The following is a 16500-nucleotide window of genomic DNA, read 5'->3' on the forward strand; positions in this document are numbered from 1 at the left end:
CCCAAAAACCACAAAAACTAGACCAGATCATTCAGGACTGATTCTCCCCATTTCTTGACTGTGACAATCTCAGATACAAAAAAAGAATTCAGTGTTCCCGTGAGAAAAATTCGCCAGGAAGAATTATAAGATACCCATCCCCCCCAAAAAAGTAATCTAATGGTCACTCAAAAACTACTTAATCAACCAAATACAAATTTACAAATTTTAAGGTGAGAAAAAATGTAAACAGCTTCTATGTAACAATACTAATTTTACCTGGAAGAATTTCTTCCCTGATAGAATTCATGCCTGTTTTCCTACCACTGGTTTGGTGCCAGGAAATTCTTAGGTATTCACTAAATATTTTCTGAATGAATTAGTACTTAATTTATGGCAGCAATTATATTACAAAAAGTTTAGAATTTTTTATTAGCTGTCATTATTGTCCTAAGCCCAGAGTTTACATAACTCTAATTAACTGGACAGCAAATATATTTTTACTATGTGCTCTGCACTTTGATTATTGCAATGACAGAGACAATATAAGACATGTCCCTGCCCTCAAGGAGCTTGTGATTCAGTTAAAGGAATCATCCAAATTTGTATAGTACAAAGCCATAAGAACTCTTCAGTCTTCAGAGAAGGGATGGAGGACTAGAAAGATCAAAGAAGGCTTCAGACATGTAGGGTGAGAAGGAGTGAGAGGATTTAGGAAGAAATCTACTCATTTATTCATTCATTCATTCATTCATTCAACAAATACCTATTGAATTACGAAAGTGACTCACTGGGAATACAAAACAACTGTGAGCTATTGGAGGTCAAAGACCTTGTTTTGAAACCAAGTCCAAAATTATTCTGAGAGGGTAGCTCACAATCTAAAAGAGCAATCAAGCAGGCATGTAATCAAAATGTTGTGACATTGTATGATAAGGGCTATAACAGAAGTATGTATAGAACACAACAGCGGCTCAAAGGAAGATGTGATTATTTTGCCTCAAGTGCTGGAGAAAGGAAGCATTCACAAAGGAGGTGACTTTAGTTTGAAGAGACCAAGGGTGGAGAAGGAAGCAAGTGCATAGGTCTAAAGACAAGTGTTTTCAAGGAACCGCAAGTACTTGGCTATGTGAAGGACATGGGGTAACAAGTGAGCAAAGACGAGCGAAAACATTGAAGAAATATACAGATGGATGGGTCCTTTTAGGCCAGGTCAATTTAACACATTCATATAAAGGCACAGACGCTGGAAGAGTAATATTTTTATATGACAGGGAGGAGACTGACCTAACCTGAAAAGACAGTAGAGCCAGATGATTTTGCAGAGCCTTGAAAGCAAAACAGAATAGTTCAGATTTGGTTGCAAAACGATCTGGAAACCATTTATAAGGTTGCGTATAGGGAAGTACCAAGATGAAAGGGAGCACTTAAGTAGAATTAGTCTGGAAGGATGAGTTAGACTTGAAAAGAATGAAGCAAGTAAGCTGCTTAGGAAGCTGTGGAAGATATCCCAGGCATCAGATGTTCTGATCGGATTTGAATGGGGGCAGTGGGAAAGCAGAGAGAAGTTGTGAGTGAGCAAGATTTAGAAGAAAAGAAATCAAGCCAAACTTGGTGGCTGACTGGATAGGAAGGATGAGTAAAAAATGTTAGTCCACATGTTTGAAGCTGGGTACCTGAGAGAATATCGGGGTCACTGGCAAGGACTAAGAAAATGGAAGATGTGGCTGACATATGGCGGAGGTTGATGATTTGAGTCTGAGGAGACCGAGGGACAATATCCAATAGGCAGTTGGAAATGCAGGACTGAAGGTCAAATGAGAGGGTAGTGGCACTGGAGACATTCCAAGGAATGACCTGGACACTGGGAAATCTGGACACAATATCTCTGTAATTACAAAGGGACTATATATAAACAGGTAACACTTGGAACTAACTTCTACTAGTTCCAGACTGGTGTAGTGTTTTCCAACCTTCTTTTAGCAGTAACTACTCCTCCCAGTTTTCTCCAGCAATGAATCTGTTACATGTTATGAAGTTACACACACAAACACACACACACACAGTTTTAAGGATAAAATTAGAGGTTTTGAGATTGAAGAGCATTGGGGTGGAAGAAGCCCAAAACTCCTAAGGCATCTCCACAGAATCCAGAAGCACAGATTTTGACCCAGAGAATACCTTAAAAATGCATTAAAATAATAATGAGACATTTTGGTTTGCCACATAGAAACATGGCAGTCAATAAGAAAAGTATCCTTTCACTATTTTTGCAAGAAAATGTAATAAGCGTACCTGGCAAGTGAGGTCTAACCTTGTCTCTGGGTACCCCTCTGTGTAATCAGTATGTTATCCATGCTCTTGTAACTCTGGTTTAGCAAACTGAAAAATCATTTTTGGTGTATTTGTTGATTTCCAAATTAATTGGGCAGAAATTGCTTTGTTTTGTAGAGGGGAGATCCTCCATCACTGAAGGTAGCGTTTTGGAAGAGCTTGTTAATCTTGGACATAGCTTCATTGGAGGAGGTGCCTTAGAAAATGAAATACATTCATGCATTACCCACAGATAAAAGTGTCTGTAGGAATTCACAGCAAATGGCCGTGATCCCTTTTTGTATCCTGACTTCAAATTCTTTTCCCAGGAATGTACAGCTGGGTCACACCAAGTATGTTTGCTTGTACACAACCTTCTGAAGAGGCACAAATTTACCCTTTATAGGCATCAACGCCTGCTTTGGCCGCTTAGTTTTGCTATTGTTACTTCTGGACATTAGCCTGCAAGTGACATACTCAGGAAATAAATTCGTTACAAAGACAAAGGATATTTTAAATGACACGGGGGAATTATAAAAATATTATAAACAATTGTATTATGATACATAGTCTAAAATATTATACAAATATTTTGAAATATCTTTAGGGGCTTTTTCTTCCAACTTTTGGGAAAATTTAGATGCCTTCATTCATTCATTTATCCAACCAATAACAAATGCCTACTATGTGCCACGTATTGTTATAAGCACTAAGATTAAAACAGCAAAAACAAGAAAAATTCCCTGCCTTCGTGGAGCTTAGGATCTAGTAAGGAACACAGACAACAAACAAAAATTCCCCAAATTATTATGTAATTACAATTGTGGTAAATGTGATAAAGAAGGGTGCATAGAGTGAAGGCACCAAACCTTATAGGTAGGCTGAGGAAGGTTTTCTTAAAAAGTGGTATTTAAGGGACGCCTGGGTGGCTCAGTCGGTTAAGCGGCTGCCTTCGGCTCAGGTCATGATCCCAGGGTCCTGGGATCGAGTCCCACATCGGGCTCCTTGCTCGGCGGGGAGCCTGCGTCTCCCTCTGCCTGCCTCTCCCCCTGCTTGTGTTCTGTCTCTCTGACAAATAAATAAATAAAATCTTTAAAAAAAAAAAGTGGTATTTAAGCTGAGAAATAAAAGAGCCCAGCAAAGTGGGGCTTGAGGAAAAGTGTCTCAGGGTGAGGGAACAGCAAATTCGAAGCTCTTAAGCCTGCAAGACCATTGTTGACTTTAAGAAACTGAAGGAACTGGTGTCACCAGAACATAGAGTGAGGAGGAAACGGTTTGAGATAAGTCCAGAGACGGGGCAGAGGCTACATTTTGAGAGTCTCCTAGAACCCGCTACTCAAAGTGGGTTCCTGGACCAGCTGGTCAGCATCATCTTGGACCTTGGTGAATATGTAGATTTGCAGGTTCCACCTTATACCTGCTGAATCAGGATCTCTAAAAGTGAGCCCCAAACATCAGTGTTTTAACAAACTGCTGTTTGCCTCTGTGCTGAGAATTTTTGCAATTTCTTCAGAGACTTCCTCAGTGGGAGGGACCTTCCCCACACTCTGTTCCTTGACCCAGATGTTGCAATCTCCAGGTAACATTTTAGTACCTGTTCCTCAGTTCTTACTCCAACAGTACACCCTCACACTCTCTCTGTTGGAGTCACCTCACCCTCATAGGTGGTTCTTTGAGGCAAGTTCTGTTTTGAGGTGGAACACCAGTCTAGTTTCTGTGGTGTCCATTTGGTCCATGGGAAAAACCCACATCTTTCCCCCATAAACTTTGGAAATCTAGGCATTGAAGCCCTCTCTCTTGTCCTTCCCTCTTGGGCAATACCAAATATCCTTTCACCTTAAGAGTTTCTGTGGCAAGAATTGGGCATAAGCCTCTGTACCCCCACAGACTCCAGAGGCTATAAGTCATGCTCTCCAAGGGCTTCTATAGAAGTTCCTGCCATTGCCTACCAACTTCCTTTAATCAGTCTCTTGACTTCATATATACTCCCAAAGTGGACACAGATCGCCAGACTGAATTGTCTGAATTGTTTTCTAAAGTATATTTTGAACAGGTACTGAAGAGTGTGTGTGCGTGTGTGTGTGTGTGTGTGTTCATGGGATAAGAATAATAGCACAAACATCTGTGTGCCCACATTACCATTATTTTTAAGACTGCTGTCTTCCTAATCCTATCCCTCCCTCCCCTCTCAGAAGTAACCACTGGCTCAAATCTTGTGTTTTCTCTTTAAATTTTTGTCAAGAGTTTTTCATAGTTTTACAACAGATTTTTACGTCCCTAAACAATATTGATATGGAAGCATTTACAGGTGAAATGACACAAAATCCTGGACTTACTTTAAAATAATTCAAGGTGGGAAAAAGTGGAGAATAGAAAAGAAATACATTTGCCATTTGTTGATAATTTGTTGAAGCTAAGGGATATGTGCATGTTGGTTCATTATACAGTGTCTCTAGTTTGTGTGTATTTGACAGCTTCCATAATAAAAAGTTTAAAAACGTAATATTAGTGAAATTTACATATTTTAAAATTTTTATGTAAGTGGAATCATGATGTTTATATTCTTCTGCTGCTTGAATTTTTTTCTCCAAAAGCTATATCCATGATGTTGCATGTAACTCTGATTCACTCACTTTCATCACTATATAGCATTTCACTGTAAGGCTAGAGGATTGTATTGTTGATGTACATTTGGGTTGTTTCTAGTTTTTTTCCTAAGATGAACAATGTTATTATAAACATTCTAATATATTGTCCTGGTACATGAGTGTGTCTAGATATGGAATTGCTGAGGGAGTCTGTACAACTTCAACTTCATAATAACACCAATTTTTTCCAAAGGAATTCTTTCAACTTGCATTCCCGCCAACAACCAGAGTTCTGGTTGTTCTACATCATTGCCAATACGGATATTACCAGACTTTTAAATTTTTGCCAATCGGATAGGTATGAAGTGTTATCTTGTTGTGATTTTAATTTTCATTTCCGTAGTTATTGATGAAGCTGAGAATTTTTAAAAATATGTTTATGGACCATTCAGGGTTCACTTCTATGAAGGGCCTCTTTACATCTTTCACTCATTTTTCTGTCAATTTGTTCTTTTCTTATTGATTTGTAAGACTTTAAAAAATATGATTAAGATACATATGACATATTGACATATATATTATGAAAATATCCTTTCCTGGTTTGACTTGCCTTCTTATTTTCTCTATGGTATCTTTATAATTAGATATTTTTAACTTTATGTAAAATTAATTTTTTTATGGCTTTGGTTTCTATAATATGTGTCTAGCTTAAAAAATTTTTCCTAACCTCAAAGTAAAATATGCTTATATAGTGTCTTCTGAAAGTTTTATAATTTTGTCTTTCACATTTAAGTTTTTCATCCATTTAAAGTTGATTTTTGTGTATGGTGTAAAGCAGAAAAATCCATTTAAGTTATTTTTAGATTGGATAACCAACTGTTTCAGCTCCACTTTATTGAAAAGTATATTCATCAATAACAATTGATCTATAATGCCAGCTCCATCATAAGTCAAAATTCCATAAACGTGGATTTAGCTTGGGGCTTTCTATTCCTTTCCTTGGTTTATTTATCTCATTGCAAAAGAGTTTTCATAATTCTTATTTCCAGCTTTTTCATTTTAAGGAATTTTAGTTCTTCTTGGCCTTTTGCTCTCAATATAAATTTTAGAATCATCTTGTCAAATTCCATAAGAATTTTTTAATTTATTAAGATTTGGGAGATTGCATTAAATTTGTAGATCAATTCAGGGAGAATTTGACATCTTTAAATATTGAGGCTTCAGGGCGCCGGGGTGGCTCTGTCTGTTGTGCGTCTAACTCTTGGTTTCGGCTCAGGTCATGATCTCAGGGTTGTGAGATCGAGCCCCTCATTGGGTTCTGCACTCAGCAGGGAGTCACCCTGAGATTCTTTCTTTCCCTCTCCCCCTGCCCCTACTCCCAACCCATTTCCTCTCTCTCTCTATTTCTCAAAATAAATAAATCTTTTTTAAAATAAAATACTGAGGTTTCATATTCAGGATCATAGTATATTTCTCCATCTACCTATTTAGATTACCTGAAAAATAAGCTTAAATAATTTTTTCTCTGAGTCTTACAAATCTTTGGCTAGATTTATCCATAAGAATCTTATTTTCATACTGTATAAATGATAGCTTTTTAAAAAATTACATTCTATGATTGTTATATAGAGAAATGCAATCAACTGTTGTATATTTTTTCTTTTCTTTTTCTTTAATTTATTTTTTTTTAAGATTTTATTTATTTATTTGAGAGAGAGAATGAGATAGAGAGAGAGCATGAGAGGGGGGAGGGTCAGAGGGAGAAGCAGACTCCCTGCTGAGCAGGGAGCCCAATGCGGGACTCGATCCCGGGACTCCAGGATCATGACCTGAGCCGAAGGCAGTCGCTTAACCAACTGAGCCACCCAGGTGCCCTTCTTTGTTTAATATAAATTCAATTAGCCAACATATAGTACATCATTAGTTTCAGGTATAGTGTTCAATAATTTATCAGTTGCGTGTAACACCCAGTGCTCATCACATCAAGTGCCCTCCTTAATGCCCATCGCCCAGTTACTCCACCCTCCTACCCACCTGTATATTGGTTTTTCTAACCAACAACCTTGCTGCATTTTAGAGATTTTCTATAGATTTTGGAGGGGTGATTTTCCTTTCCAGTCTTGTATCTTATATTTCATTTTCCTGACTTACTGAACTGGCTAAGCCCTCCAGCACAATGTTGAAAAGAAATGGTGACAGTGGGTATTCTAGTGTTGTTTATAATCTTAAAGGGAATACTTTCCATTTTTCACCCTTACATAAGATTTTGTTGTAGGTTTGTTTTGTTTAGGAAGATTAAGATTTTTTTAAATCATGAGTGGATGTTGAATCTTATAAAACATTTTTCTGCAACTGTTGAGATCATTGTACGATTTTTCCCTTTATTCTTTTGATATGGTAAAGAATATTGATTTTATAATGTTAAGCCAAACTTAAATTCTTGGGGTAAACAAAATCAACACCATCAAAGTGGTTCCAAATTGAATTTATTATGAAAGAAAGATTAACATAGTAAAACAGAAGAAAAGAAAAAATTATACTTTAAAATATACAATATTGCAAAGATTCAAGTATATTGCATCAACAAAATGAAAAAATTTAATATGTTCATTTGTTCATTCACTCAATAAAAATGCATTCAGCACTCACTATGCATCAAGAACTATTCAAGGCACTTGAAATTCATTAGTAAATAAAGCAAAGTTTCCTGCCATATTCTACTCTAGTTGAGGTGAAGGTAATAGATGATAAACAGCAAATTTAATAAATAATTAAATTATGTAGTAATTTAGTAATAAGTACTATGAGAAAAAGAAAAGGTAAGTATTCTAGAAAAGGACAATAAAAAGTTTCCAGTCAGCCCTACCCAAAGTAATTTACTCCTTTAAAAAATTATTTTAGGAATTGTTTTCATTTTCACTTTATTAATTCTCACTTTCATTATTAAAATTGATACTAACCAAGTGCTTATTTATGTTTCTCTTAAGTTACCAAGAAGTTTCCACCTGGAAGAACTCAGTAAATTTTAATAAAATTTCAAGCATAGTATGGTGATTAACATAACAATAAAAAATAAAATAAAATAAAATTTCAAGCATAGGCCTATCCTCTCCCTTGTACTCCCACAGTCCCATGATTGAAATACAGCCACAGGCCATGAGCACTGGAGTTAACTCAGTAGCAAACAAGACATACAAAACACCGAATTGTGTTGCAAAATCCAACATAACTTTAAGTTTTGTTAGAAAATGTTTGCTATTATCTTATTGTCCCGTATACTCCAGAGCCCAGTGCACTCTGCCTAGGGAAGAGTCACTCTAATGCTTGGAGAGGGCTAAGGATGTCACGAACTGACTATACTACTTTTGTCTATTTTAGGCCCTACAACCCTTCACATAGGAGATCAGGCATTGTTAGACAAAGCTGGTTAAAGGCAATTCAAGGAAAGTTCTTTTTTAGCCCCCAAACTTTCTTGAAAATTGAAAACAACACAGGCTTGAGGCTCTGATAATCCTAATTTGAATTCATTCATTTAATATCCATACAGCAAACATTTTTTCGAGCAGCTCTGACGTACCAGACACTGCTAGGAACCAGGTAAACAAGTGATAAACAAAACAAACATGATTATCTCCACCCTGTGGTGTTTCCTGTTCAGTAAGGGACAGAAATAGTAAACAAACCTACCAACCACTGTACAATTATAAGTGATAGATAGGTTAGTAAAGGAAACAAACATGGGGAGGCAATAATAGGAGGTAGGATAGGGACATTGGAAGGGCTGGGGCAGGGCTAAAGACATGCTCTGAGTAATCATTCTCTTAATGAGCATTATTGCAGGTGAGTCAGAATAACACATTCAAATTACATTTAGAAGCTGTTAATGTGCTAAAGCAATGAGTCATAACATTTATCCAAGCCATATTTTTGATAAAATCGTAACCTAACAGCAGTAACCAAAAATCCAGTTAGATCTGAAAAATGTGTCTCTTCAAGTGTCTTCATTCCCAGGCTTGGTAGCTACCCAAATTAGCAGATCTGGCAAGCTATCCTCAGTGCACGAAAGCCAGGTCCTTCTTTTTCATTTGGACCTGCCTTATTTTCCCAGATCACTGACTCATTTCCGCCAAGCCATGAATCACGTCTGGCACCACTGTCATTCGGTGTCATGAGCTTCGGCGTTCTAAGACGCGCACCTTGGGCAGGGCATTTCTATGAAAGCATTCCCCAGCATGGATAGATGTTTGAAGAGAGTGTATTTTTCTCCTTACCCTCCAAAGTCTTCAGGGGAGCTGGATAAAGTCTAATACATTTTTTGAGAAGGCAGCCTGACGGGTGCGTTATTTCTGAGTGGGTCACGGTGTTCAAGTCAGAGTGACGGTTACTGATTGTTCTTTGGGACGGGTTGAAGCTTTCCTTGCCATCTGAGTAGGACACAAACACTTCTGACGGAGAGTTTGGGCATTTGAACCATTCCACTTATCGCCTCCTGGCTGTCCAATTGCTCTAGATGTTTCCACTCTCATTTTGGTAAGGAAGAAAAACATTAACTAAAGAAATGAGGTAACCTTGTAATGTTTACATAAGGGAAGGTATTTGTTTTGAAATAGTTACTTCTATTTGCTTTGTCAAATTAATACAGGTACGGTGCTTAAAAAGTCAAATAACATTAAAGAACAGACTAATTTCGAGTCTTTTTGCAGTTTCCCATCTATTTACCTGTAGATTTCCAAATCATACTCCAGTAGTTCTCATACTTTTTGTTCTCAGGACCCTTTTACAGTCTTAAAAGTTACTGAGGCCCAAAAGCGATTTTGTCTATGTGAGTTACACCTGTAATTATTATATTTGAAATGAAAATTGAGAAATGTTTTAAATAGGCATTTCTTATTCATTCTTAAATAACAATAATGTACATGCTAATATAAATAATTTTATGAAAAATAACCGTATTTTCCAGAAAAAGAATTTAGTGAGAAGAGTGGCAATCTTTTTTTTTTTATTTTAAAGATTTTTTTTTTATTTATTTGAGACAGAGAGAACGAGAGAGAGAGAGCACATGAGAGGGGGGAGGGTCAGAGGCAGAAGCAGGCCCCCCACCGAGCAGGGATCCCGACGCGGGACTCGATCCCGGGACTCCAGGACCATGACCTGAGCCGAAGGCAGTCGCTTAACAAACTGAGCCACCCAGGCGCCCTGAAGAGTGGCAATCTTTTACATTTCTTGCAAATCCCTTTAATGTCTAGCTGAATGGAAGACAGCTAGATTCTCATATTTGTTTCTGCACTCAGTTTGTTGTAATATGTTGTTTGGGTTGAAGTAAATTTTTAAAATCTGGCCTTATACAGATACGTAACTGGAAACAGGAAGAATATTTCAATAGGCTTTTCAGGTAATGTGGCTATTCCTGTTGGTACCACATCAAAATTCAGCTAGCAGTGGTTTTTTTTAAAGGTTAGTTGCAATGTGAAACCTGAAACTATACCAATGGAACTTTTGTACTCTGCTGTACTAAAACCCTTTGTCCATCTTGAACTTTAAATGGATAATATCATGCATTGGTAATTTGGAAAATGAGTAATTCAGATTTTCCAAATGTTGACACATTTTATTATTTAATATTTTTTAAAAAGCACATGTGTTAATATCATCATCTGATTTTATCAAAAAGTCTTTAAGTATTGGGAAGCTCTAAATTCACAGTAGGGGATATAAGTTTTCCAAAACTTTAATTTTTCCTTGAAAGCTCCAATTTTTTCATTGGCAACAAAGGTATCAGTTATTTTTACTTGAAACAACAGGCTTATTTCATTCATTTGTGAGAAAACATCTGCCAGACCCCCAAGTCTGAATAACCGTAATTTGTCAGTCGCTCTTACAAGTTCAAATATTGTTCCACGCATTTAATGCTTAGTTCAACTCAAAAAAATCACACAAGTGCTCTTCCATATCCTGTAGCAATGCTCTGTGTTACTTCCCATTTCACCACCCAGAATGTTAACAAGATATGGACTCAAGGTTGAGATTTAATAAAAGTAATTATTTGTACTGCTTCACTGAGGACATTTTTAAATGAAACTGAAATTTTTTTTAACGGTGAGTGTGGAGGTGAGGAACACAGCGACCACAAGTCAATTTTTGGCAGTGCCTTTTTTTTTGCACGGCTGGAGCACTGACAGTTTTACCCACTGTGGCTTTCGCACCGTCAGTGTAAATATCCACACAGTGAAAAGGCAAATAATACTTTAATATTATATAAAAATAGCTTTGTCTTCATAGAAAGTGACCCATACTTTGAGAGCTGCCGTAATATGCTCGTACCACTACTGCTTGGCATACTGATGTTAACTATTTCCCATTGACTTTCTGATCCAGAAGATGGGGGTTCAGCACCCCTTGACTAAAGCAACACCTCTGTTTCTTCACTGCCTCAATATAATCATATCACAATGTTATTTAAAGATTTTTTTTTTTTTATTCATTTGAGAGAGAGAGAGAGCAAACAAGAGCATGAGCAGGGGGCGGGGGGCAGAGGGACCCCGATGCGGGGCTCGATCCCAGGACTCTGGGATCACGACCTGAGCTGAAGGCACCTGCTTAACCAACTGAGCCACCCAGGCACCCCTATTTATTTATTTATTTATTTATTTATTTTTTAAGATTTTATTTATTTGACAGAGAGAGACACAGCGAGAGAGGGAACACAAGCAGGGGAAGTGGGAGAGGGAGAAGCAGACTCCCCGCTGAGCAGGGACCCCGATGTGGGGCTCGATCCCAGGACCCTGGGATCATGACCTGAGAAGAAGGCAGACGCTTAATGACTGAGCCACCCAGGCGCCCCGTAAGCTCCTTGGGTCTTATTGAGATTCATGCCTAGGAGATTTATTAACCCATTTCAGCAGTTACATATAATGCTGTCACAGCAGATCAAAAACTGGCACAGAATTTGATGAATAACAAAATTCTTACAAAATATTAACTGTCAATTCTTTCTATCATTTGGTCTTTCAACAATCCAACACATATTTTCTGAGTATCTACCATGTGTCAGGGCACTGTTGTAGGTGTTGGGATTACACTGGTGAATAAAACTAATAAGGTCCTGTCATGGACACTTTACAATCCAGTGGTGGTGGATTGTAAAAAATAGCAAAGTGAACTGATTTCAGATAACAAGTACTGTGAAGATAGCAAAAGAGGGTAGTATGATAGAGGGTCTGAGGATAAAGGTGCTATGTTAGGAAGAGGGTCGGGGAAGGCCTCTCCGAGGATGGGACATTTGAGCTGAGGCCTGCCTGACTGATGAGAAGGACCTGTCTTTGTAAAGATCTGGGGAAGAGGATTGCAGGAAGAACAAAAATCCTAACAAGGAGAAGAGTTTAATGTGTTCACAGAGTAGAAAAAAGACCAATGTGGTTGGAACATAGTGAAGAGAGAGTGGCAGGAGAAGGTATCCAGAAGCCAGGGCTGGAAAGACATTTGGATGTAATCCCAAATAGAGGTGATAATTGAAATTATGGGATGAGATAAGATGGCCAAAGGAGAGAACATACAGAGAACTGTGCAAAACGCTGTGCCTGCTTGCAAGAGCATATGAAGCAGTTCCCTACCTTCAAAGAATTTACAATCTGGTGAAATTGGTGGGAGAAGACAAATCCCCCAAATCGAGAATAATAAAGACAATGCATCATCAAGCCTTACATGACATAGTACAGGTTTAAAAAAAAAAAAAAAGTGAAGTTAGAAAAAAGTAAGTGAAGTTAGAAAAAAATAACAATCATTGAGAATTAATGGTAAAAGGTTTTTTGTATAGGAGGTGATATCTGAGCCAAACTGACGGATGAGTTACCTTTGCAGCAGCTGAAAGGCAGAGGAAGAGAATCTCAGATAGAAAAACATGAGCAGAGACTTGAATGTTGGGGTAAATATGACAAATTTAGGCAAAAGTAGAGAAAATCTTCACTGTTGAGAAGTTGTTGAATGGGTGAGTTTGCTTTGGAATCTTGCTTTATCAATAGTGGGAGGGAGGGATTAAAACACCGAATGGTTAGATCTGAAATTACGGTAAAGATTAGCAATTGCCAGGACTCCTTAATTTTTGACATTGAATAGTGGTAACACCTCCCCACCTAATCACTTTTTATTATGATGTTGATGAATAATTATTACTTCAAGAAATGAAAACAATATAAAAAGGGGTAGGCTGAGATGTCTTGCTCCTATCTGTCTTCATCCACCTTATTTTCCCTTCTTCCCAATAGGGAGCCACTTTTTTTTTTTTTTTAAGATTTTATTTATTTATTTGAGACAGAGAGAATGAGAGAGAGAGAGCACATGAGAGGGGGGAGGGTCAGAGGGAGAAGCAGGCTCCCTGCCGAGCAGGGAGCCCGATGCGGGACTCGATCCCGGGACTCCAGGATCATGACCTGAGCCGAAGGCAGTCGCTTAACCAACTGAGCCACCCAGGCACCCCAGGGAGCCACTTTTGATTTTCGTTTCAATCTTTCCAGTTTTCTTTATGCAGATGCAAACAACATGACTATACCTTATTTTTTGCCCCCTGCTTTAGTTTCCTTGGGCTATTGTACCAAGGTGCCACAAACTGAGTAAAAATAAACTCTTAGTTTTGGAGGTTAGAAGTCCAAAACCAAAGTGTCACCAGGGCTATGCTCTCTCTGAGACTCTGGGCAGACTCCTTTCTTGTCTCTTCTAGCTCATGGTGGTGGTTGTCAGTTCCTGGCATTCCTTGGCTTGCAGCAGCCTCGCTCCAATCCCTGCCTCTGCCATCACATGCCATTCTCTCTGTGTGTCTCTGTCTTCACATAGAGTTTTTCTCTTCTTAAAGAACCCCATGCATGCTGGATTAGGACCCATCCTAGTAATTTCACTGTAACTTGATTATGTCTGCAAAGACCCTATTTCCAAATAAGGTCATATTCCCAAGTACTGGTGTTTAGAACTTCAACATATCTTTTGGGGAAAAATAATTCAACCCATAACAACCCACATTTTTTTACACAACACTCCATGTTCACTATCCCGTACCTTCCTGTTAAAATTTTAACTATATATCTTGGAGCTCTTTCCGTATCAATGCATAGTGATCTTTCCCAATCTCTTTTCATAGTTGCATAGTGTTCCATTATGTGACTGTCCCATAGTTTATTTCATAAGACCCCTAGTGATGGACACTCAAGTTGTTTCCAATCTTTCACTATTTAAATGAGTAATGTGTACATTTGTCATTTTGTATGCATGCAAGTGTATCTGTGTGAGAGATTCCTGCCAGTGGAATTGTTGGGTCCAAAGATAAACACATCTGTAATTTTGGCAGATATTGCCATATTCCTTTCATAGGGGTTGCGCCATTTTGCATTCCTACTAACAGTGGATGACACTCATCACACTTTTAGAGTTTTGCTAATGTGTAACATGAGAAATTGTATTTCTGTGTAGTTTTGATGTCTTTTTCTCTTATGCACCTCCACATTTTAAACATTATTTTTTTTAAGATTTATTTATTTATTTGAAAGAGAGAGAGGGCATGTGCACAAGCGGCAGGGAGGGGCAGCAGGAGAGGGATGGGGAGAGAGAATCTCCAGCAGACTCCCAGCTGAGCATGGAGCCTGTTGCAGGGCTCGATCTCACAACCCTGAGACCATGGCCAGAGCAGAAATGAAGAGTCAGATGCTTGACCAACTGGGCCACCCAGGAGCCCCTAAACATTATTGTATGTATTATTTTATGTAAATTTTTGGCCAAAAAACTATAATAAAAATTTCTAACTTCAAGGATATAGAATCAAAATGAAGTACCATAATCTATGGAAACATACTTAGGTAATTTGCCAAAGTTGGGCCACTACTGAAGAATATGACCCTTACTCTGATGACTCAAGTAACCCAACAAAATAATTTTCATTTAGCTAGGTCAGATATAATTTCATAGTAGAGAATGAGTGCACTCAACCTCATGAACTTTTAATATCCCTTAGGTTCTCTCCAAATAAGCAAAGGAGCACTTACTTAATGCATAGTATGGAAAGCTACATCTTTTTAGGAGAAGCCAAGTTCCTCCTCAAAGACCCTGCTCTTTGTGGTTGGCTGTATTTGCTTTCTCATCCATCTTCTCTCAGTAGTATAATTCTTTTTTTTTAATTCTTTTTTTTCTTAAGATTTTATTTATTTATTTTAGAGAGAAAGAGAGAGTGCAAGAGCAGGGGAAGGAGCAGACTTCCTGTTGAGCATGGAGCCCAACTCAGGGCTTGATCACACGACCCTGAGATCATGACCTGAGCCAAAACCAAGAGTCGGGCGTTTAACCAACTGAGCCACCCAGGCACCCCACTCAGTTGTTTCATTCTCAGTAGAGGCCATTTCCCAATTTCTTGAATAAAGTGTCAATACTGACACTTTATTTGAATATTGCCAACTCTTCTCACTGTTACAATCAAATTATACCATTTACTGTCCTGATTCTAAGTTGTCACAGTTTTGTTCTTAGAGAACATCTGGAGCATCTATGTAATTAGTTTTCACACTTCAGTCATGTGCAATATTCCTTTCTTTGCAGGTGGTACTGTGAAGGCAAGGAGCTTGAAAATTCCCCAGACATTCATATTGTCCAGGCAGGAAATCTGCACTCACTGACCATTGCTGAAGCCTTTGAAGAAGACACAGGACGCTATTCCTGCTTTGCTTCTAACATCTATGGGACAGATTCAACCTCTGCTGAGATTTATATAGAAGGTAAAACAAAATATTCTTAGAACATGGCCCTTACTGGTAAGACATGTATTTATAATAAATATTTATCGAGGGCCTACTATACCACACACTCTTCTAGGCAGTGGAGACAATAGTAATGAACCAAATAGACAAAGGTTCATGGACAGATGGAATTTACACTGTGATGAGAGAGACCAAAAAAAATTGAGATAAATAAATAAAATATGTAATATGATAAGTATATGAAATGGTTCTGATCACCAATTCTAACCTGTGTGTGGTGTGTGGGGTTGGGTGTCCTACACTTTAACTCAGTTCTAACACCATTTACCTGGATATAGTGTCACATCCAACAGGTTAAGGGCTTAGTTCTACAAGATTGCTCCTACCTTACCTCAGATGCCAATCACAAGTATTAGGCCCCCAGGTTACCTACAGCTTCTGTCTCACTTGGCTACAAATTAGAGGTTTCCACAACCCCCTCCTTGGGCTCAATTAATTTGCTAGAGTGGCTCACAGAACTCAGGGAAGCACTTACTTACATTCACCAGTTTATTAAAGGTGATAAATGATACAAATGAATAGCCAAAGGAAGAGATGAATAAGGTGAGGTCTGAGAAGGTCCAGAGTGCAAGAGCTTCCGTACCCGTAGAGTTGGGGTGTGTCACTCTCCCAGTGCGGATGCATTTGCCAACTTAGAAGCTCTCCATGCTACTGGGATTTTTATGGAGGCTTCCCCATGTAGGCATGATCAATTACCATCTCCATTTCCTACCCCTCTTCCTTCTCAGGAGGATGGTAGGTAGGGCTGAAAATTCCAAGCTTCTAATCATGGCTTGGTCTTTCTGGTGACCAGCCCCCATTTAGGAGCCATCCAGAGTCACCTCATTAGA

General features: G+C 38.3%; 1 protein-coding gene and 1 long non-coding RNA gene across 2 annotated transcripts in view; one reads left to right on the forward strand and one right to left on the reverse strand.

Moving 5' to 3' along the window:
- The window catches only part of LOC118018639 (myopalladin), an 86691-nt gene that overhangs the window by 14116 nt on the left and 56075 nt on the right, over nucleotides 1-16500 (forward strand). The window contains exon 3 of the mRNA XM_035017357.1: nucleotides 15453-15628. Within this exon, the coding sequence (XP_034873248.1) occupies nucleotides 15453-15628 (176 nt within the window). The remainder of the gene's footprint in view (nucleotides 1-15452; nucleotides 15629-16500) is intronic.
- LOC118018648 overlaps nucleotides 9680-16500 on the reverse strand; it is a 43357-nt gene continuing 36536 nt past the window's right edge. The window contains exon 3 of the long non-coding RNA XR_004681444.1: nucleotides 9680-9713. This is a non-coding gene — a long non-coding RNA (uncharacterized LOC118018648). The remainder of the gene's footprint in view (nucleotides 9714-16500) is intronic.

The sequence above is a fragment of the Mirounga leonina genome, unplaced genomic scaffold (assembly GCF_011800145.1).
Source record: "Mirounga leonina isolate KUSES-001 unplaced genomic scaffold, KU_Mleo_1.0 Mir_107, whole genome shotgun sequence".
NCBI classification, from domain to species: domain Eukaryota; kingdom Metazoa; phylum Chordata; class Mammalia; order Carnivora; family Phocidae; genus Mirounga; species Mirounga leonina.